This window comes from Ursus arctos, unplaced genomic scaffold, assembly GCF_023065955.2.
Source record: "Ursus arctos isolate Adak ecotype North America unplaced genomic scaffold, UrsArc2.0 scaffold_8, whole genome shotgun sequence".
NCBI classification, from domain to species: Eukaryota; Metazoa; Chordata; class Mammalia; order Carnivora; family Ursidae; genus Ursus; species Ursus arctos.
This window is the reverse complement of record NW_026623100.1, coordinates 29563981-29588634: the sequence shown is the minus strand read 5'-3', so window position 1 is coordinate 29588634 and position 24654 is coordinate 29563981. Positions and strand designations below refer to the sequence as shown.

General features: G+C 34.4%; 1 protein-coding gene across 23 annotated transcripts in view; it reads left to right on the top strand.

Annotated features, from left to right (window-relative positions):
* Positions 1-24654, top strand: part of WDPCP (WD repeat containing planar cell polarity effector) — a 489024-nt gene that overhangs the window by 209828 nt on the left and 254542 nt on the right. For all 23 annotated transcript variants that reach the window (XM_057309423.1, XM_057309427.1, XM_057309428.1 and 20 more), the window contains 2 exons: positions 6663-6851; positions 10312-10435. In XM_057309423.1, the coding sequence (XP_057165406.1) occupies positions 6663-6851; positions 10312-10435 (313 nt within the window). The remainder of the gene's footprint in view (positions 1-6662; positions 6852-10311; positions 10436-24654) is intronic.

Below are 24654 nucleotides of genomic sequence, written 5' to 3'. Positions count from 1 at the left end.
ATTTATTCCTAATTTTCTTTCTCCCCAAACCTGTTTCTTCTCTTATATTCTCCATTTTGGTAGATGGTATGATTATTCAGATAGAATCCCAAGTCAGAAATCATCCTAGAATCTTCCCTATCCCCTGATGCCATATCCAGTGACCAAGTCCCATCAGTTCTACCTTGTAAGTACTGTCAGAAACATGTCTTGTCAGCCTTGCTGTCATGACCTTAATCTTGACCTTCCCTGATTTCAAGCAGTAATCAAGTAGTAGCTTTCTCTCTGTAATCTTCTCATCCCACCCCACAATTAATCCCTGAACTGCCACTGGAGTGATCTAACTGCAGATTTGGTCATGGATTCTCCAGCCTGAAATCCTTCAGTGGTTGATAAGCCCTCTTCTGCCTGTCAGGCTTCATCTTCCCAGCCATTTTTGCAGGAGCACAGCTCCCCATCCACGGCATGTGCTCTCACACCTTCCCATGGTGGTTTTGGTAGTATTCCATCCACCTGGAGTGCCCCTGGAGTGCTCTGACTAGAGCCTGCAAAGTTGGGAAAAGGTTAAATGTTCCAGTGATTTTATCAAGCAAGAAATATTTAAAGCTAACCTCTTCCCTCTCATAGGATTTTGAAAATCAAAGGCAAAATGTATGTGTGCGCGCGCGTGTGTGTGTGTGTGTCAATCTGTCTAAAAAACAAGTAGTATGATTTTTCTCTTAGTATTTTTATAAGAAGTATGTTTTCTTCAGAAGAGTCATTTATAATGAGCTATCGAAATATTTACTTTACCCAAGTGGTAATTGGGGGTAATTTATCACTGGAAAGAAATGTCAGATAATTTATTAGATGGCTACTCATCTTAAAATTGGATCTCATATCATTTGAAATGGACTGTTATTCCAGATAGCATTCTGCTTTCTTTAAACTAGAGTGATGATGGATTTTTAAATCAAGTTTATTGGGGTATAATTTACATAAAATGTACCCATTCCAAATGTACAGTTTAATGAGTTTTAACCAGTGTATATATTCTCATGATTACCACCACATTCAAGATATAGAACATTTCCATCACCAAAAAATTCTTTCAAACCCCTTTGCAACCATTCCCCATCTCCCTCAAAGCTCAAGAGCGCTGACCTGTTTTCTGTCATTACTGCTTAGATTTGCTTTTTCTAAATTTCATAGAAAAGGACTCATGAAGTAGGTATTTTTTTTAATTTCTTACTACTTTCACTCAGCATCTGTAAATTTTCCATTACATTACTGAGTAGTATTCCACTGTATAGATAAACCACAATTTGTATATTGTTCCACATGTTGGTGGACATTTGTTTCCAGATTTAAGCTAATATCAATAAAAATGTCATTACTTTCGTGTACACGTCTTTATAGCAACGTATATTTTAATTTCTCTTGGGAAAAACATAGGAGTAGAATGGCTGGGCCATAGGCTAAGTGTATGTTTAACTGAAGAAGAACCTGTCTGTTTTGAAGTTCTAGTTGCTCTATATCCTAACACTTAACATTAATAGTCTTTTTAATTTGGGGCATTCTAATGGGTTTGTAATGGTGTTATTTTGCATTTCCCTGATGACTGTTGGAGTTGAGCATCTTTTTATGTGCTTATTTCCATGTATCTTCTCTGATGAAGTATGTCTTCAAATCTTTTGCCCAAATTTGGTTGGATTGTTTGTTATTGAGTTGTAAGAATTTTTATATATTCTGAATACAAGTTCTTTGTAAGATACTAATATTATGAATATTTTCTTCCAGCTTGTTATTACCTTTTCATTTACTTAACAGTGTGTTTCGAGTCCAGAAGTTTTTCATTTTAATGAAACTCAATTCTTAAATTTCTTTATGACTTGTGTTTTCATGCACTGTATGAAGTGTTTGTCTAACCCTGTTTTCTTCCAGAGGTTTTATGGTTTTAGCTCTTACAATTAGGTTTATGGTCTGTTTCAAGTAAATTTATTGTATATGGCATGAGGCATGGATTGAAATTAATTTTTAAATATGAATATTCATTTGTCCCAGACCCAGTTGTTGGAAAGACTACCTTTCTCCATTGAATTGCCTTGACCATATGTTTTTGTTTCTATGAACAGACTCTGTTCTCTTCCACTAATCTGTATGCCTATACTTAAGTGAGTACCACACTGTCTAAATTACTGTAGTTTTACAGTAAATCTTGAAGTCAAGTACTGTTGTCCAACTTTGTTCTTTTTCAAAATTGTTTTGGCTACTCTAGATCCTTTGAATTTCTATGTATATTTTAAAATGAACTTGTCAGTTTCATAAAAACACCTGAGATTTTAATTGGGATTATGTTAAATCTATAGTTCAATTTGGGGTGGAATGACATTTTAACAATATTGAGTCTCTCAATCAATGAACACAGTATCTCTCTGTATTTATTAAGATCTTTTAAAATTTCTCTTTTTTAGTTTTAAATGTAAAGATCTTATATATATTTTGTTCATGGTTTTGGGTGCTACTGTATATTTACTCTATACACTAAAATACTGTATAGTATTTTTTAATTATAATTTTAATTGTTCATTAGGATTATATAGAAATAAAAATTTAAGATATTGACCATGTATCCCAAAACCCTGTTAAACTCATTTCTTCGTTGTAATGTTTTTGTAGATTCTTTAGGACTTTCTGTGATGACTGTGACAATGGCAATTAAAAACAGTTTTACATCTTATTTAACCTGTATGCCTTTTATTTTGGTTTCTTCCCTAATTATATTAGGATCTCCAGTACAGCAGTAAATAGATATGGCAAGAGAGAACATCCTTACTTTGTTTCTGATTTTAGGTAGAAAGCATTTAGTTTTTTCACTATAAGTATTATGTTATTAGGTTGAAGAAGTCCCCTTCCATTTCCTAGTTGGCTGAGATACATTATCCTGAGTGGATATTGAATTTTTCAGGTGCTTGTTTTGCATCAGTTGAAATGATTATATGTTTTTTCTGGTCATATGGTGAATTATATTGATTAGTTTCCAGATGTTTCAGTGGCCTTGCATTTGTGGGATAAATCTCTTTTGTTCATGATATATGATCTTTTTAATATATTGCTTGACTTGCTAATATTTTGTTAAGGATTTTTGTATCTGTTTATGGGAGATGTTGGTCTGTAGTTTTATTTTTCTTTTCCTGTGATGTCACTGTCATTTTTGATATCAGTGTGTAATGGTAACATCATGAAATGAATTGACAAGTGCTCCCTCTTCTTATATTTTGAATTGTGTAGAGTGGATATTACTTCTTTTGATGTTTGAGAGAATTCACCAATGAAGGCATCTGGGCATGCAGGTTTTGTGTGTGTGTGTGTGTGTGTGTGTGTGTGTACACACGCATGCATGTGTATGTGCATAAAGGTTCTTTAACTATGAATTCAAATTTAAATAACACACACTCAACTTATTTATTCCTTCTTGAAAGAGCTTTGAGAGTTTGGATCTTTCAAGGAATCCATTTCATTTAGATTATATTTATTTATATAAAGTTATTCATATTAATCACTATTATTTTTTAATGTTTGTAGCTCTGTAGTCTTTATTCTTGATTGTGGTAAGTTGTGTCTGCTCTCTTTTTTTTTTTTATCAAATTAGGCAGATGTTGGTCAATTTTACTGATCATTTCAAAGAACCAGCTGTTGATTTCTTGGCTATTCTTTATTTTCTATTTCTTATTTTTATCATTTCCATCCTTCTATTTACTTTAGATATAATTTGCTCTTCTTTCCATAGGTTCTTTTTTTTTTTTTTTTAAAGATTTTATTTATTTATTTGACAGAGATAGAGACAGCCAGCGAGAGAGGGAACACAAGCAGGGGGAGTGGGAGAGGAAGAAGCAGGCTCATAGCGGAAGAGCCTGATGTGGGGCTCGATCCCATAACGCCGGGATCACGCCCTGAGCCGAAGGCAGACGCTTAACCGCTGTGCCACCCAGGCGCCCCTCTTTCCATAGGTTCTTAATGTGGAAGCTTGGATTGTTGATTTTAGATCTTTCTTCTTTTCTAATTAAAACATTTAAAGCTAGAAATTTCCCTCTAAGTACTGCTATAGCTACATTTCACAAATTTCAGTGTTATATTTTTATTTTTATTCATTTCAAAACATCTTAAAATTTACTTTGTGGTTTCTTCTCTACTTTTATTTATTTTTAGTAGTCTCTACTCCTAACATGGGGCTGAAACTCATGACCCTGAGATTAAGAGTTGTATGCTCTATTGACTAAGCCAGCCAGGTGCCCCTGTGATTTCTTCTTTAAATCATTGTTTGTTTACTTACTTAAGATTTTATTTATTTATCCAAGAAAGAGAGACAGAGAGAGCACAAGTAGAGAGAGGGGCAGAAGGGGAGAGAAGGGGACAAGCAGACTTCCTGCCAAGCAGGGAACCCAGTGTGGGGCTCCATCCCAGAACCCTGAGATCATGACCTGAGACCTGAGCCGAAGTCAGACTCTTAACCAACTGAGCCACCCAGGCACCCCTAAATCATAGTTTTTTTTTTAAAAAAAGAATGTTGATTAATTACTAAATGTTTGGAGATTTTCCAGACATCTTTCTGTACTGATATCGAATTTAATTCTGTTGTGGTCAGAGAACCTACTCTGTATAATTTCAAAGCAGTTAAATTTATTGAGGCTTGTTTTATCACCCTGAGTTTGCCCCATCTTGGTTGATATTCTGTGTACATGTAAAAAGAATGTGTATTTTGCTGTTGTTAGGTGAAATATTTTATAAATATCAGGTCAAATTCATTGATAGTGTTTTTCACGTATTTTCTATTTTTGCTTGTTTTGTTTACCTGTTCTCTTAATTAGTGAGAGAGAAATGCTGAAATCTCCAATTATAATTGTGATTTTGAGTTTTTCTTTTAGCTCTATCCCTCTTTGCTTTATTATTTCAGAACTCTGTTATTAGGTACATTTAAGATTGTTATGATTCATCATGAATTTTCAGCTCTTTATTATGAAGTTATAGAACTTTAGTGTAATTCATTTTTATTTCAGCATTTTTAAAGTCTTGCTGTTGTCTTTTGGTTTGCATGATTTCAGAAGCAAATTTTGCAATTTTTCTTATCTTTGTATGTGTGTCCTTTTCTTTGGCTACTTTTTAAGATTTTCTCTTTATCACCTTTTAAACAATTTGATTATGATTATATTTTAGTGTTTTTTCTTGACAGATCAGTTCCTATTCTTGCTGGAAGTATTGCTTAGGGTATAGATGGAGTCAACAGATTTCAGATATTTTTGGTTCCCTGTAAAATTCCTACACATTAATATCTACTGCCAAGGAACCACCCTGATTTATGAGAGCTTCCAGTGCTTGACTGCAGGCTCATGAAGGCTTTTGGATAGTACCATTCATTGATTCTACCAACACAAAAAGAATAGTAAGGTTTTATTGCTAAGTATAGTCAGGGCAATTCCCCAGATTCCCTATCAAGTTGAGTCCTGTCAGATATAGCACAAATTCTCATTTTGATGTGACTTGAAGTTAATATGAAGAATTTTAGCATATTTCTTATGAACTAATATATTTTTTAAAATCCTAAAACCTATAATTCTTCCAGTTAAATGATGATGATGATAGTAATAAAAAGAATTGCAGTAATTTTTATATACTTTATAGCTTACAAATAATTTCACATACGTTTTTCTCATTTAGCTTTATGATTATTTGTACTGAGAAGTTTTTATAGGCCCACTCCAATCAGTAAACATTGGCTGAAGAAAAAGGATTTTATAGCCAGCCATTTTTGAAAGACTAAAAAAAAAAAAAAAAAAAAGCTGCTCAGAAGCCCTAATACTTACTGTCATTTAATTGCACAGAAATTGTTAGTTTCAAATGCAATCAAGCACATATAAAAAATGATCAAAATTAGAACAGAGTGCCCACTTTTTTTTTTTGTAGTCTTGCTCCTCTAAGATTAGAAGTGGATTTTCTTTCATTTTAGAAGGATAAACATGTGTTTATATTATACCAAGAATATCTCAGAGTAAATATTAGTTGTGAAGGGCATCACTAGTGGGATTAATACTGATCATTTCTTCAATAGAAAAGAATAGGTTTTAAATGCCAATTTAAGATAAATTGGTATGTGGTATCTATGAAAAAACTATCAATTGAGAGTACCCATGAATAAAAACAGACTTAAAAGTATTTATATAGTCATATTTGTCATGGATATTTGTACTTACCCACACCCACTCCAAACTATGTGGGCCTGACAACTAGAAACAACTTAGAACTGATGAAGCTGGTCAGTAAGAATTATGTTCACATCAAAAACCCGTCTTTAAATGAATACAACAGAGGCCTAAACAACTGATAGGAAAAATAGAGTTAGCTATTGTGGTCTATCTAAACATTCTTCTCATGTTTATTCATTTTTAGTGTAAGTGGTTTGATTATGTTGAGTACAAATTAATTAATGCTGAATGATAGGCATAAGATAGATGGAGCTGGTTGGTAGCTGGTATTCAAAATGAAGATTTAACCACAGAATCATCATTGGCCTTGTCAATCCCACATTTCTAGCACTTATGCAAGAAATGATTACTGTTTTTTTTCCTTTGTGGAAATGTTAACTCTGTTTTTGTTAGTCTACCTTTTATTTTTAAAAGAACCACTTGGTTTTACTTTTTTTGTGACAGGTATCTTCACACGAGGACAGCTGGGCCTGACAGACATCATATTCCAGTACATTCACTGTGATGAGATCTATGAGGCAGTAAACATCCTGAGCAGTATGAACTGGGACACTCTGGGCCACCAGTGCTTTATCAGCATGAGTGCCATTGTAAACCATCTTCTTAGACAAAAACTCACTCCAGAGAGAGAAGGTGAGACATGAAATATGTTTCATAAATGGATTTTATATATATATGAAGTGCATTTTATTGAGTCAGTTATTTTTTGAGGATTTTTTGAGTTATGCTATTGGAGATTGAAAGACAAAAATGTTAATGCCTTATGAAAACTGACAAGATCAGATATCAAATAATTATATGGTACTTTACTGTATAGTATTTATCAACATAAAGAGTAACATTTTTGTATATACCTGTGTTGGAACTCACAATGCAGCCATTGTACATTTCAGTCTAAGTTCATGTGTGGAATATGCTCAAATTTCAAACTTTAATCAAAAACTTCATGTACTCTTGGGGTGTCTTGGTGGCTCAGTTAGTTAACTGTCTGACTCTTGATTTCAGCTCAGGTCATGATCTCGGTGGTGAGATGGAGCCCGGCATTGGGCTCCATGCTGAGCATGGAGTCTGCTTGTCCCTGTCTCTCCCGTCTACTCCTCTCCCTCTCTCATCAGAGTAATTGCTATCTACTCACTCTCAAATAAATAAATAAATAAATAAATAAATCTTTAAAAAACAAAAAAGAGTTAACGTGTATTCTCTAGGGTCTGGTAGACAAAGGGCCCCAAATGAAAGTCCATATTCTTCCTTCACTTTAGGCATAAATATTTTTCTCTCCCATCCCAAGTCTTTTGTCCAGAGAATAGTCCTTACCACTGATTGTGTGTGAATGAGAGAGAGAGAGAGAGAGAGAGAGAGAGAGATTGAGAATTGTAGTTCAGGCAGCTGCTCCTTGTTTTCATTCTAACTGGTATTTCTGATACACTTCTGCCTGCTTGGATTTCTCTACTTTCCTTCAGTAAGTAATTCTGCCCATAAAATCTCAGATAAGACACTGTTTTTTCTCTCTCTCTCTTTTTTTAAGTAAGCTGTATGTCCAGTGTGGGGCTTGAACTCACGACCCTGTGATCAAGAGTTGCATGTACCAACTGGAGCCAGTCAGGCACCCCTCAGATAGGATACTGTTTTAAAAATAAAGGGGGGGAGGGGAATAATGTGCCACATACAATAATGAAATCATTTTAAAATTGCCAATTATCCAGTATATGTTATTTTTGTTATAAGTTATTTACTTAATGTAAAATGCACCTAAATGTTCTTGCACTTGTATCTTTATTTCAAATCTTTGCAAGAAGCATTGACATTAATGATGAGAAGTCCTAGCTAATGAGAAACTGTCCCTAGGTAATTTACAAGATAGAGAAAACAGGAAATATGTCAAAAGGTCTTCGATGGAGAGCTTTTTTCCCTACTATTTTCTTTGAATGTTTATAGATTTTCTTACTCCATTTTATTACATTTCCAAAGTAAACACAGTGTTTAGATAAAATTCTATACATAACCTTCATTGTAGTAATTTTAGAGGGCATGTTCCTTCAGGAACTTCACATTATGGGACTTGTCCCAACTCACAGGAGGCCCACAATAAATATTTATTTAATGTTAATTGAATGTGCTTTTTGGAGGTAGTCCTATCCATCTATGGAGGATCCAGTATTTCTATAATGAGAAAATGCCTAGCACAGACAGTGCTTGGCCTACTGTAGGTACTTAATGAATGTTAGTTAAAAATAAAAAGAAGAGTGTAACCTCAAAATGTTAGATATTACTGTAAAATGTCTGCTTACAGAGTTATCTCAAGTACTTATTTCTTATATTGGTACACTCGCAAGATTAGGTACATAGTAGGAAAAAGAAAAAGGCAGAGTCCGTAAAGAAAGCCTTTTATGGTGTACACAGTCTATACAAGAGATCCTAAATTCACAGCTGGAGAACTATAGAGAAGATAAAATATTCAACTGTCACTCAGGACACTGGGTGAGAAATTGCTAGCACCTTGGTGAATTTGTGGTTGTAAGAAAGATTGTTAGGGAATTCACAAATGGGCATTATCAGATTCTTGCTTTAATAAAGGATGTTTTCAAGGAACTGTTATGGGAAGGTAGGGAAATAAAAAGCTTGTATGATACTAGGCTATTAAAACACTTGCATGATGCTGAGTTGTCAGAATATGTACATTTTAAGTAGGTATAGGCGTTATTTCCCAAGTAACTGTAAAATACATTTCTAAAACATTCAGAATTCTTCTCTTTTGAGATTTATTCTATCTGAATCTAACAAATTTGACATGGTAATTTGTTTTCCTTTTGTTAGTGGAACCCAGTGAGGTCTTTTATTTGTAGCTGTGTTGTGGTTATCTTTGAGATCTTCATTTCTGCCTTAAACATTAAGCTGGGCTATCTAATGAATCTGTAACTGTTCTGGGAGTTACAAGTATTCCATGTAGGCTCAAACATTTCAGAAGTACATGCTGTCAGGAAAACAAGCAATGGCAAGAGGATCTGGCTTGTTTTCATAATAGCATTGCTGTATTCAATTTTAATCTAAATTGACTGCTGCTTTGAAAGAAAATACCACTAAAGTTCATCTTTCTTTACTGTCTAGATTTGAGATTAAAAAGAGAGAGAAAAAAAAAAGAAATTACTAACAGCTTAGCCAAGCTGTTAGCAATTACTCTGATGAGGTATTTAATACTTTCAAACCCAAATATGCCTAAAACTAAAGAGTTTTGCTAAATAAGAAATTGTTTATTCAATCCAGTGCTAGTAGCATAAAAATCAGTGGAGTCTTACTGTGAACTGTAGTATTCTCATACAACTCTCACCATTACTGTAATTACATAACTTCTAGGTATTTCTGGGAGAAAACACAACCCCAAAGGCATGGCTTGGTAAAATTATGAAGTAGGCAAAATGTGCCTTTTTTCCCCAATCTCTAGCCCTCTGGTTTATCAAAACTTGCTCTCCAGTCCTTTTTTCCTAGGAAGGTGTCAGTTGACCAAGAGCGGATTAGCATGTCATCCCTCCCAGGGGTATTAGCTTTCACACTTGGACAAAACCAACAATCTTGTTTTTTAGATTTAGGGAAGGTATGGGGACTTTCACTGTTTCTTTAAAATTGTCATAGGAAGATATTATTACTCCAGTAGGGCTATTTTCATTTGTATTATTTTTAAAGTATTTCTAATACTTATTTCAATTCCCAATGCAAAAAAGTTCGCTTTCTCCTCTCAGTTAGAGAGTAAATGTTGAGCACACTGTGAGTTGATTTTACTGGAAATACGAGTTCGAACTGTGTTACTTTGATGAGTCACTGTTTTAATTATCCATTTGTGGTGAGAGGTTGGTTCATTATGGATTTCTTCAGTTTTGACAGCTTTTTGTTGCTCAGAGTCATTGTCAGCTTTGCCTCAAGTGAAAGTTTATACACAGGTTTGTTTTTGTACCAGCTGTCATATTTTAATTTCATCTTTCCTGCAACAAGCTCACATTTCATCCAAGTTTGCAAAACCTGACTGACTGCAAACATGAGTATTCTGTTGTAATTGAAGGAGTTTCACTTGTTTTAGTGCTGCTATGTTTGAATTCCACAGCACAGCTTGAGGCAAGCCTTGGAACCTTTTATGCTCCAACAAGACCACTCCTGGATACAACTATATTGGAATATAGAGACGAAATCAGCAAATATGCAAGACGATTCTTCCACCACTTGCTCAGGTGAATAATATCTTGGAATTGATGAGTGTCAGACTACCTATTTAATGAGCCATTTTCTTTAATTAGAATATTCCATAATATGGCTGTTTTCTAATAGTCAATTTCCTAAGAGAAAAAACAAATCTTCTCTTGATATTCTTTATTTAAATTGTTCTTGTTTTCCTTTTAAGGAATATATTTGAATATTGTTTAGGGCTTTTATATCATCAGTACATTTGAATATAACTTCTTTAATATGAAAGCATACAATACTAACTATGTAAAGTCAATTTTGGGAGAGTAAAGTCAGTTTTAAAATATTAACTTAATTGTGCTCTTAGCACTAGAGAAATGTTTTAGTTTTAAATGAAGCTAAAAATATGAATGTGCTATAAAGCCCCGAGACAGTCCTTGGTTTGCTTAACTTTCAGAATTACTGTAGAAGGATTTGTCCAGTGTCCTCTCATATAATGTGGCAAGTTCCTAGTTTCACTGTGCCTCATTTTCTCTGCTTTAAATGGGTATAATACATTTCTTTAATCTTAGGGATTATATGAAAAATTAGATAATGTCAAGAAATCACTCTGTGAAAAAGACTATAGAAGTTGAAGGACAAGTACATATAGCATATTCTATATACATAAAGGTCAAAAAATGGGTGGATGAATGGATTGAAGGTGAATGGACAGATACAGATAGATGATGGCTACATTGTTTAGGGATACATATAAATGTGTCAACGCTATAAATAAAAGCAAAGAAGTGATTAGCACAAAATTTAGTACAGTGTAGGGTGGGTTAAGAGAAATATGATAGGAATAGGCACATGGGAGCCTCCAAGGTATTAGTAATGTTTCATTTTTTAACATGAGAGGGATATATATCAGGGTCCATTAAGATTATTCTTTTAATTGAATATATATGTTGTATACTTTTATATATGATGTATTTTATAATAGGAAGTGATAGAATTATCAACTTCATGTACCAAAAGGAAGTATTACATCGAGTTGAATATAGAGTTTTGATTTTATTCATAATCTGTTGTAGTTCTTTTTAACACTTTCAAGTATCGTCTCTCCTTTTTTTCTCAGAACAGCCCTGTAAGAGGGTATTATCATTTGACAAATAAATAAACTATTAAGTGGCACTTTAATCTCTACCCAACAGGGAAGCCTTTGGAAAACAGTCTTTAGAAGCTGAGAAATGTTAATATATTGCTTGAATTACAATCTATGATTGAATCTTGCCTTTTTTTCTGAATGACTTTAGCATATTTCAAGAGCCTCTTCATCCTGAATGAGGCAGTCTTCTACATGTGAACATATGCCAAAAATATTGGGGCTGATGTCACATTTATTTGGACGTAGGCTTTGTTCTTGGCTCTGACTATATTTTGTTTTCCTTGTTTCTGGGGAAAACTAATGAATTCACCTCCTGCCTAAGGAGCCCAAAAAGATTCATTTGAATGAAACAGTTGTTTTGGAGGCATATTCTTGGTGGCCTCACTATGTCTGGCTTCTCTGACTTTATGCAGTAGTTTAGTTGTGCATGAGCCTTACATTTCATAATGCTGGGCCCTCAGATGCTCATATCCTGCTGATGTTCACACATTCTACTAATGTGCAATTTTTAGTTCATTGATTTTTTCCTCAAATGCAGTATTCTAATTATTTTTTTGAAATGTATTTTGATGAGGTGACTATTGTTGTTGTTGTCATTATTATTAGACTCTAGCTTTTCTGTGTGGTTATACCTGGAATTGAATGTTTTTCCTTGGGGTAGACTATGATTTTCACATTTTCTTTTTTGCATTCTTTGCAATTATTTCAGTTATAATGACTGTTTATTAGTTCTTTTGACAGTAGGCTATGTATGACATTATGAAAAAAGAGTAAGTTTAGAAGAAATTAAATGAGATAGCTTAAATTGGAATTATTTTTTTGTTTAATCTGCCGCCAAGAAGTTCTCCTACTTAAGGGAAGAGGAACAGACCAAATACTTTTTGCACTTGCAGAGTGCTAGAATTGCACTACAACCTGTACCTTGTCTAGTCAGTATATTAATATTCTAAAAGTTATTAGATAATGGAATAAGTCCTAAACAGTAAAGACCATCATAAAGAATTTTAAATTAAAGATGAAGAAAAGGAGCACCATGCAGAGTAGGGAGGTACCTAAGGTCACTAATCGGTAAAGCTGAGGACTGAGATTGCCTGAGTCCAGATAAGGCTCTTTTGATGAGGAATTAAATATTACACTGATTTTAATTTCATACAGCATATAAAGTGTGAGGTCATAGTATGAATTTGTGATAATTGACAATTATCTATGTGGGTTATTAAAATATTTTTGCATATACTTTTGTTTTTTTTTTCTTGACATTAGAGGAAGACCATTGATCTTTTTGTCTTTTAGCAAGTTACAATATTATCTTGACAGCCTTCCTCCAAATCCAAATGAATCTAAACTTTAAAACTTATTTCTCACGTCCTTTCTTGACACCTTTTTGTATGTGTTCAAAGTGATAAATTTTCATAAAGAAGTGCTTCCTGTAAATGTAAATTATTGCTCCTAACATTGAAGATAGAAAGCAGGGGTACGATATTGATATGATAGCTAAATAAAATGTTTGCTATAGTAAAATTTTAAATAGATGATGCAGTCTAATTCATAAAATCATTTAGCTAGAAGACACTTATCTGTAGAAAGTATCTAGAAAAAAATTCAGTGTGTTTTCCTTTACTCTCATATTCACACTTTTGATACTAGATAGGCTGGAGGGTTTTTTTTTTTCCCCACACTGACCAATTCTCTGAAACCTGCTTGGTGTCCTGTAATTCAGTTCAATTCTGACACTAACCAGAGTTAGCACAGAACCCACATGTAAAAGGATCAGTCCCACAGGAGTGTCCCTACGTCAGCTGCCACTTGCAAGTAGTAAGTCACCAGGTTACCCACAACTTCTGTCCAACTTGGCTACAAATTGGAGTTTCCTGCTACCCCTTACTCAGGTTCACAGAACCCAGGAGAGCAGTTTACTTACTATTGCTGGTATTTTAAAGGATGTTTTAAAGGATACAAGTGAACAGCCAGATGAAGAGATGCATAGGGCAAGTTATATGGGAAAGGATGTGAAGCCTCATTCCCTTTCCAGGAATGTGACCCTCCCAGCACCTCCACATGTTCAGCAAGTTTGGAAGCTCTTTCAACAGTCTTTTTGGATATTTATGCAGGCTTCATTTCATAGGCGTGATTGATTAAATAATTGGCCATTGGTACTAATTCAACCTCCAACCCCTCTCCCCAGCCCCAGGTCTGGTGGTGGGGCTAAAATTCCCAATCCTCTAATCATGTGCTTGGTTCCACTGACAACCAGCCCCCAGCCAAGGGGCTTTCACAGTCTTCTCTGTAGTATAAACTCAAGTGTGGCTGAAAGGGGCTTGTTATGAATAACAAAAGATTTTCCTTTCAGTTAGGAAATTGCAAGGATTTTAGGAGCTGTGTGCCAGGAATGGGACAAAGACCAAATATATAGTTCTTATTGTAAATCGCAGTATCACAGAAGGCAAATTCAACTGCCTAAGCTAAGTTCAGAAGTTGGTTGTTCACTTTTCTCTCTTCATGAAAGTGAATAAACCTGCAGAACTACTGCATAAGGAAGTGTTAACACGTAAGAGCTTTTCATTATAAATAAATATCCTAGATATTGATGAAATAAAGGGCAAACATTTCAAATGAATGTGCCCCATATGAAGCTTATTTTACTAACTTGGAAATATAAAGGATTAAAATTAATTCTACTTATTTCCCCTCTTAACTATAAGGCTACTGTTTTCTGACTCAAATGGCATTAGATGATGATGGCATAGAGTCATGCTTTTCAGTTCTTATAAAATAGTAAGCAAGATGTTGGGAAAGGGAGCTTTATTGCTTACAAATAAAATATTATGCTTGTGAGATATTTGAGGCAGGATTTATTGATGTCTGCATTTTCCTTGGCACTGCAACAAAAAGTAAGATGAATTGATAGGGAGATGGATGGATATGTGATAAAACAATATTGTAAAATGATGGTAGAATCTAGGTGGTAAATATATTCTTTCAACTTTCCTGGATGTTTGAAAATTTTTATAATAAGATGTTGAAGGGAAATATACATTATGTTGGAGTCAGTATTTATACTTAGAGCTCAGGGAAAAAAAAGGGTAGTGTTTTGGAAATTATTCTTAGCTTTCGAAATGGTTCTTAACTTATTCAATAAATATATATGATAGGCAAAAAGAAATCATTTGTGACCAATTTGATTTCTAAATGGCTTTTCAGTTACACTTTTCACTAATGGAGCATACACAGTAAGTAAAACCATTATATGAAATCAATTCATAAAAATGTGAATACTAAAACAGTTACCTAAGAATATTAAGGGAACAAGACAATATTTGCAAAGAAAAACTTCCTGGTCAGATCATCTAAAAATGCTGGATAATATATTTAAAATATTTGCTTAAAGCAAGGTTGAGCTGGCAGGAAACGAAGGGAAACACTCAGAGGTTGAAATGACAAGGATGCTTGATTCCACAAGAGTAAGCAAACTTGAAGTTTGCCTTGAGGGCATGTGCTGGCACCTGGCAGGGAGGAACTTGGTTTACAAAGGCTGTATACTTAGAATGTAGGAGACAAAGTGTAGGGCTCAAGAAGGATCCATATCCCTATATCAATCCAGTACCATTAAAGGGTAGCATATTCTCTGAACTATAAGGAAGGAAGGTATGAACAGCATGGAGGAATGGTGGGCCAAAAAGAATATTAAACTTGTGGGAACACTAAAATCGATAGTATGAAACATAAACACCAATGTCTAATTCAAGGGGTTAAAATTAAGATAAAATCCTGGACAGGAACAATTTTAAAAAATGAAATAATAATAATTAGACGGTAGGGAAATTTTTTTAGAAACATGAATGAAGAAGTTAAAGCATTCTATGGTCTTTATACTTTTCAAGAGGAAGATAGAGATACTGATTAATACTAGATTTTATTAAGTAAAATACACATGGTAGAATTTCTAGGGTAATCACTAAAAAAATAGAGTACATAGTTTTCAAACAAATATAGTGAAAATGTTGGATGAAGAAAAAAATTCATCCCAAAAGAAGGCAAGAATTGGGGGAGGGTACGGCATATAGGGGGAACAAACATTTAAAACAACAACAACAAAAAAGAAAACAGAAAACACACAATGTGGTGGTAGAAATCAATTTTAAGAATCAATAATCATTATCAATGTAAATGAGCTAAATTTTTCATTTGCAAAGATTGTTGAAACAGATTTTTCTTGTAAGTTTTTACAAGAGACATGTAAAACAGACAAGTTTAAAAACTAGAGAATGGGAAAAATTATACTAGGTAAGTAACCAAAAAAGAACTAGTGAGGTTATAGAAATAGTCTTTAGAGTAAAATCATTGGTAGGGATTACTAGAGATCAGTATTGGTAGAAAAATTGATTTCGCTAGGAAGATAAAACAATTCTGAATATGTAAAACATAGCTTAAATACACATGAAATAAATCAGTAAATCCACTATCATAGTTGGAGATTTTAATTCCTTTCATGTGATAATTGATAGATTAAGCAAATAAAATATCAGTAAGGAAATATAAGATTAGAACAATATAATTAAAAGCTTGATTTAATGGATGTATATAGAGTACTATCTACAACTTTGGAAGCTATACTTTTTTCATGAACAAACAAAACATTTTTTTAAAATTGACCATGTCCTAGGCCATAAATCCTTCAAAATTTCAAAGGATTAGTTAGTTGTCTTTACCCAGTAATTAAATATTGAGTGCCACATGCCAGCACTATTGTTAGAACTAGGACAATAGCAAAGAACAAAACAGACAAACATAAAAAAATCCATGGCATCATAAAGCTTACATTATAGTAAAAGAAACTATGTAAATAAGTAGGTAGAATATATAGTATATTAGATAATGATATGTTCCACAAAGATGAACAAAGCAGGGACAGTGGTTAGGGAGTATTGCATGGTGGAGTGAGTGGACTACAGTTTTAAATAAAGTTGTCAAGCAAATGAATGGATAAAGAAGATGTGGTACATATTTACAATGGAATATTACTCAGCCATCAGAAAGGATGAATACCTACCATTTGCATCGACAATGGATGGAACTGGGGGGAATTATGCTAAATAAGTCAAGCAGAGAAAGACAATTATCATATGGTTTCACACATATGTGGAACATAGGGAACAGCACGGAGGACCATGGGGAAGGGAGGGAAAACTGAAGGGGGAGAAATCAGAGAGGGAGATGAACCATGAGAGACTATGGACTCTGGAAAACAAACTGAGAGTTTCAGAGGGGAGGGGGGTGAGGGGATGAGGTAGCCAGCTGATTGGTATTGAGGAAGGCACTTCTTGTTGTGATGAGTACTGGGTGTTATGCACAACTAATGAATCATTGAACACTACATCAAAAACTAATGATGTACTATACAGTGGCTAACTGAACATAAATAAAATAATAAAATAAAATAAAATAAAATAAAATAAAATAAAATAAAATAAAATAGGGAAGGCCTCACTAAGAAGGTGAACTATGAGTTAAATCCCAGCAGTTTCACTGGAGCAGTGAATGGAATGGCAGAATAATAAGAAAATGGGTCAGAAAGGTAGCAGGTGGCTTGCTAATATAGGACTTTGTTGCCTATTATAAGGAATTGAGATTTTTCTTTTGAATAGTAGGGGAAGTCAGAGGATTTGGAATCAGCAAGTGAATAGATCACTCAGATGCTGTCAAAAATAGACTTTTGAAGGATAAGGGCATTTGGGAGTCTACTGCAATAATTGAGTGAGAAACAGTGACCATTCAGAGCAGGTTGACAGCAAAAGGGATGAGGACAGAGTGGTTGGATTTTGAATATATTGAAGATTTTGCTGACAGCGTTTGCTGACAGACTGGATGAAGAATATGATAGAAAGAGAAGTCAAAGATGACATCAAGTGTTTGGACCAGAGCTACTTGAAAAATGGAGTTGCCACTGACAAGAGTTTTAAGACCACAGAAAGAATAGGTGTGTGGGAAAAGGTCCTGAGATTAGTTTTAGACATGTTGAGTTTGAATGAGGAATTCAGAGGTGAGTTCTGAAGCAGAGTTATAAAGGGAAATACATAGTCTTAACTGTTTACGATAGAAAAGAAGAAAGACTCAAAGAGCTATGCAATCTAAGAAATTTTTTTAAATATCAGTAAAATACTCAAAGTGGAAAAGGAAATAATAAAAATATGTTCAGAAATTAATGTAACAAAAAAGTGGTAAGAGGATTAATAAAGTTATAAGCACTTGTTTTTTGAGAAGATTAGTAAAATAGAAAAATAGTGAACAGTATTAGGGATATAAAAGGGACTTAATGATAGACATATAAGAGGATTTTAAATATTGAAATAACCCTGTTTACTATGAACAGCTTCATTACAAAAAACTTGAAAAATTAGGTGATAGGGAAATTTTTTTAGAAAAATAAAAATAACCAAAACTAACTAAAAAAGAAATAGAAGAGCTGAATAGCTCTATAACCTCTAAAAAATGAAATTAGTAATTAACATTTTCCCATGAAGTATGCTACAGTCCCAAGATATTTTTAACAAGTGAAGTTCGATCACTATATTCACACAAATTTTAATTTGTTGGTTTTTTTAGTCCTTTTTTTTTCTAATTTTATTTATTTATTCGACAGAGATAGAGACAGCCAGCGAGAGAGGGAACACAAACAGGGGGAGTGGGAGAGGAAGAAGCAGGCTCCTAGCGGAGGAGCCTGATGTGGGGCTCGATCCCAGAGCACCAGGATCACGCCCTGAGCTGAAGGCAGACACTTAACGACTGAGCCACCCAGGCACCCCATTTAGTCCTTTTTTTCAAGTGCATATTTATTTACATAGTTGTAATTATTGAGTATATGAAATTTTTAAAAAATCCTAAGAGGGTTAATTCACTATAATGGCATTTCAAGAGACTTTTACTCTCTTTGATATGGTACTCAGATTTAAAAGATTTATTGTGGCCTTTAGAAAGTGGCCCACACACATATGAACAGACCTTTTTATTTATTTATTTTTTAGAAAAAAAGATGAAAGAACAAAGAGGGAAAATAAGCAGAAGGGAACAACAGAAAAACCTCAAGCCCTTTAACTAAAAGCACCTAGAAAAATGTGCTTTCATACATGAAGGCGCTGGTTTTCATGTGGGCCTGCTTAGGGTTGGTTGGGATGGAAAACTGTGAGTATGGGGCTACTTTGGATTTCTGCCAAGGGGTGAGGGGCCTCTACCATAATGGCAAGTTGAAAAAAAAGTTATGATGCTAATCAGTAAACCAGGATGCCAAACAAAATTGGCAGAGTATTGGTAAATATAAATTGAAGGCCATTTCATGAACACTTTTATATACTTGGCTCTTCCTTAAGGTTCCCCTTTTGTAGTTAGGGGTGTGGCCCAACTGTGTTGCATTTGGCAGTCTGGCATTCCTTACAGCATGACTTCCCTGTATGTAACTATGCCAATGAAGTTAAGTCCTTAGATTTTGTTTATGTTGCTCATATTCTCTGTCAGATATTGTATCTAAAAATCAAAAGGGGTAAAAACTGCATTGTTAAAGAAAACGATGATTCCTTTGGAAAGCTATGATAATAACCATTCGGTTTTACTAGAATTACTGTAATGGCATTAGGGAACTCTCTTTTGCCCCGCGCAAGAGAAATAGACTAGATTCATTGTAGGGATCAAGCTAAGAGTGGGGATGGTCTTTGTATTAGGCAGCACATTGAATGGATGAATCTTAAGACTTTTCTCAAAGTCATTAGTCATTAGTTATCTTTTCATCTATGATGTACAAAATGTTTTCCACCAAAATTCCAGATGAGTTGTCTTTTCAGAACTGTTTGTCACTCTCAGTTTCTCTTGCATGCAACTCCCCACTGTTTTTGCTGGTACTCTTCAATGAGTGATATTCTAGGACCTGGGTAAAAGGCCATGTTTATGAGTGAGTGAACTGTGTCTACAGACCTGACTTTTTTTTTTTTTTTTTAAGAGAGATTGAGATAGAGGGGCGCGTGGGTGGCTCAGTCATTAAGCGTCGGCCTTTGGCTCAGGGCGTGATCCTGGGGTCCTGGGATCGAGCCCCACATCGGGCTCCATGCTCCGCTGGGAGCCTGCTTCTTCCTCTCCCACTCCCCCTGCTTGTGTTCCCTCTTTCGCTGGCTGTCTCTCAGTCAAATAAATAAATAAAATCTTTAAAAAAAAGAGAGAGATTAAGACACAGAGAGAGTAGGGTGGAAGGGGCAGAGGGAGAATCTTAAGCACCGAGCCTGACTTGGGACTTGATCTCATGACCTTAAGATCATGACCTGAGCCAAAATCAAGAGTTGGATGCTTAACCAACTGAGCCACCCAGGCGCCACCTGACCAAGGCAGCTGTTGACTTCAAACCCTAGACTGGCCCTGGCTGATGGCCTCCTCATACTTCTTGTCAGGAAGTCTTGGTCTCTTTCATTTGGCAGAGAGGGATTAAAAGGCTAGGACCTGGGGGCGCCTGGGTGGCTCAGTCGTTAAGCGTCTGCCTTTTGCTCAGGTTGTGATCCTGGGGTCCTGGGATCGAGCCCCACATCGGGCTCCCTCCTCGGCGGGAAGCCTGCTTCTCCCTCTCCCACTCCCCTTGCTTGTGTTCCCTCTCTCTCGCTGTGTCTCTCTCTCTCTGTCGAATAAATAAAATCTTAAAAAAAAAAAAAAAAAAAAAGACTAGAACCTGTTCACATTCCCTGTATTCAATGAATGACTTTTAGGTACCTTTGAGCATACCACCTAGCAGCAATGGGTATGTACTAAGAGATGACTGTGGACACTTTTATTACAAAGTTACAGCTGTATTAAAGCTGAAGGATGAGGATAGCCTTTACCAATGTGGTAAAAATCAAAGATGTCTTACTATATGGTGAAGGACATGTGGTATGTGCAAAAGTAAGAGAGGTATGATGATTCTTGGCTATTGACACTCATGAACGCTTTGTAAAGTCTAGGAGAAATTTTGCTTTGTTAGATATTCTACCTTGTTGAGGTCTGAAAAGAAACGTGCAGAGAAAATACAACCAACAGTTTATGAGGCAGATGTTATTACATTTGCAGATCTCATGGCTCAAGGAAGGACCATGACATATAGTGTAGGAACACTAATAAATTTCAGAATATGTCTACCTTTATATGAAATATATTTGCTTCCTTTGTGTTTAGTATAGACACAACCTTAATAATTCTTCATCCTTTTATTGTATATTTAAACTTCACAGAACTCAAAAATACTATGAACAGATGATGTAACTTTATTTCTAATTATAGTAAGTACTCTCACCCATCTGTCTCCTTCTGGAGGAAACAAGATAAGTATCATTCTGTTCCTAGTTTTTGAATTCTCCCCTCTTCCCGTTCCTTCCCTACATGTTCAAATAATAAAATAATACTCAGCTTGCTATATATTCTGATCTTTATTAGCTATCTTATTATATATTTGCTAGAAAGAGATACTTAAGTTTCGTCAGTTCCTGGAGAACTAAGGAGTGTCTGTCTAAATTTTAGGGAGGTAACAAATATTAGCTTTCCTTGGAAAGCTAACATGTGGGCCTCAGCAGTGTTGAAGTGGTTAGAAAAGAGACATTACTTTGGGAAAATCTTCAATGAGCACTCTGATACATGTTGTTACAACTGTGCAAGGATATGTATTTGTCTTTAGTTCATAGGTTTTATAAATAAATGTTGTTTAACCCTAAAGGTCTTCCACTAATTCAACTTTTCCTGATCCAGAGGACAGTGCATTGTCATTATAGTTTTTTAGAACACTAAGCTACATTTTTTTTCCAAAATAAAAATAGCTTTCTAATTGTAGAAGTAATACATAACTTTTTTTCACAGTATAATATCATTGCCCGCTTTGCCTGTCAATAAGTATAGATTCACATCTTGCATTATAAGGATGCACCACCATAATTGATTCAACCTATCTATGGACATGGATTATTTCCAATGTTTTGCTACTATAAACAATGCTATAATAAGCATATTCATATATATATGATATATACATATCTCACATACCTACACACACACCTTTGTGCATTTATCTGATTATTTCCTAAGAATAAATTCCTATAAGTGGAATTACTGAGTCAGGAGTTATTCTTGATATATATGGTCAAATGTTCCCCTCACCTTTTTGTGAAGTTATTTATCATACCCACCGTTGAAAAATCAGTATCTTAAAACATTGACAATTAACTAGGTAGAATTTGGCATCTTTCTGCTTTTATTTTTTATGTATTCTTTCTATTAAAGTTCTTTTTAATAATTTATAAACTTTATTTTTAGAGCGGTTAGATTCATGGGAAAATTGAGAGGAAAGTATAGAGATTTCTCATATACCCTCTGTCCCACATCTACTCTAACATTAATTTCTCTTTTTACTGATGGTGATTGCATACATTTCACACACACACACACACACACACACATAGGCTACTTATTATGCGAATGGCTGTTATTTAACGTGTGCTAGTTAAAGCTGAGGGCTTTATAAACATGATTATATTTAATCCTCACATCTTAGCCTCTGTTTTGTATGTTAGCCATTCTGAGAGGTATGTAGTGATATTTCAGTGTAGCTTTAGTTTCCATTGCCCTAATGGATAATGATGTTGAATATCTTTTCATACAATTGTTTGCAATTAGATTCTCTTTGATGAAATGTCTCAATATCTTTTGCCCGTTTTCTAATTTTTTTATTGTTACATTTTGCATTCTTTATATGTTTTGATACTTACCCTTTGTCACATATGTGGTTTGTAAATATTTTCTCTCAGTCTGTAGCTTGTCTTTCCATCCTTTTAATAGCGTATTTGGCAGAATAAAAATTTTTAATTGTGATAAAGTCCAATAGATCAATTTTTCCTTTTATGAATAGTGCTTTTGGTGTCAAATGTCTTTGCCTAGCCTTATACACCAAAGACTTTCTCGTATGTTTATTTTCTAAAAACTGTGTAATTTTAAATTTTACATATAAGACCATAATTCTTTTTGGGCAATTTTTACATAAGTGTGAGATTTGGGTTGAGGCTTTTTTGGTTTTTATTTTATTTTGTTTTGTTTTGTTTTATTTTTTATATCCGGTTGTTCTTGTACCATTTGTTGAAAAGGTTACTGCATTGATTTTGCATTGCAATGACGCAGTGACGTTGCAATGATGCAAAGGTGCATTTGCACCTTTGTCAAAAATCAGTGGGCATATTTGTGTGGGTCAATTTCTGGTTTCTCAGTTTTATTCCATTGTTTTATGTACTGTCCTTCTGTCACTACCATGCAGTCTTGATTAATGTAACTATATGAGTCTTGAAATCAGGTAGACTGATTCTTCTCATTTTCTTCTTTTTCCAGATAGTTCTGCTGTTCTAATTCCTTTGTCTTTCCATATAAATTTTGGAATGATTTTGTCTATCTAAAATCTATCTTGCTTTGAATTTGGTGGGAATGGTGCTCAACTTGTTTATATCAATTTAAGCAGAACTGACACCTTTACTATGTTTAATTTCCGATCTATGAAGATAGTATGTCTCTCCATTTATTTAGATTTTCTCTACTTTTGTTTACCAGCATTTTGTAGTTTCAGCATACAAATCCTATACAAGTTTTGTTAGATTTGCATCTTAGTATCTCATATTTTTTTACTAATTGTCACTGATATTGTATTTTTTATTTTGTGTGTACATGTTCATTTTTATTATATAGTAATATAATTGATTTTTTGTGTGTTGCTCTATCCTGTGGCCTTGCTGAATTCAGTTAGTAATTTTAGGAGACTTTTTTGTAGACATAGACCACAATGTCATCTGCAAATAGGGGCAGATTTCTTTCTTCCTTTTTGATATATACCACTATTATTTCCCTTTCTTCCCTGGCTAGAACTTTCAGCACTATGTTGAAAAAGTGGTGAGAGGGGACATCCTTTCCTTGTTCCTAGTGTTAGGGGAAAACATTTCCGAGTTTAACCATTAAGAACAATGTAGGGTGTAGGTTTTTAAAGATGTTCTTTACCAATTGAGGAAGTTCTTCTCTTTTCCTGTTTTTCTGAGGGTTTTTATCATCATGGTTGTTGGATTTTGCCAAATGCGTTCTCTGTATGACTTCATATGGTTAGGTGATTTTTGTTCTTTAGCCTATTATTATGATAGGTTACATTGATTAAACTAGCCTTGTATCCCTGATATAAACCCCATTTAGTCATGGTGCATAATCCTTTTCATATTGCTGTAATCTGCTTGTAATGTTTTTAAAGAATTTTTGCATTTAGGGGTGCCTGGGTAGCTCAGCCTGTTGGGCGTCTGACTCGGTTTCAGCTCAGGTCATGATCTCATGGTCCTGGGAATAAGCCCCACATTGGGATCACCATTCATCAAGGAGTCTACTTGTCTCCCTCTTTCTCTGCCCCTCCCCCAAAGATAAATAAATAAATATTCTTTTAAAAAGAATTTTTACATTTGTATTCGTGAGGGACTGTTTATCTGTAATCTTTTTTGGTAATTTTTTTTTTTATTAAAAAAAATTTTAAGTGATCTGTACACTGAGTGTGGGGCTTGAACACATGACCCTGAGATGAAGAGTCACATGTAATACTGACTAAGCCAGCCAGGCCCCCCTTTCTTTGTTTGATTTTAATATGTGGGTAATAATAGCTTCATTACATGACTTGGGAAGTGCTCCTGCTGCTTAAGCTCTATGGAAGAGATAATGTAGAATTTCTGTTAATTTTTTAAACACTCTAAAGTTAATAAATCTGGGGCTAGAGATTTATTTTCTAGTACTTTTAAAATTATGAATTCAATGTCCTTAAACTTACAGAGCTATGCAGATTATCTGTTTCATATTGGATAGGTTTTGATAGTTTGTACTTCTTGAAGTATTTGTCCATTTCACCTAAAATCTCAAATTTATGTGTGTGTGATATTTGTAATATTCCCTTACTAACATCTGGATGTCTATAGGGTCTGTAGTGATAATCCCTGTTTCATTCTTGATATTGGTAATTTGCGTATTTCTTTCTTTGTTAATCTTGCTAAAGGTTCATCAATTTTATTGCTCTTTTTGAAGAGCAATAAATTAAAATTCCTTTGTTTCACTGAT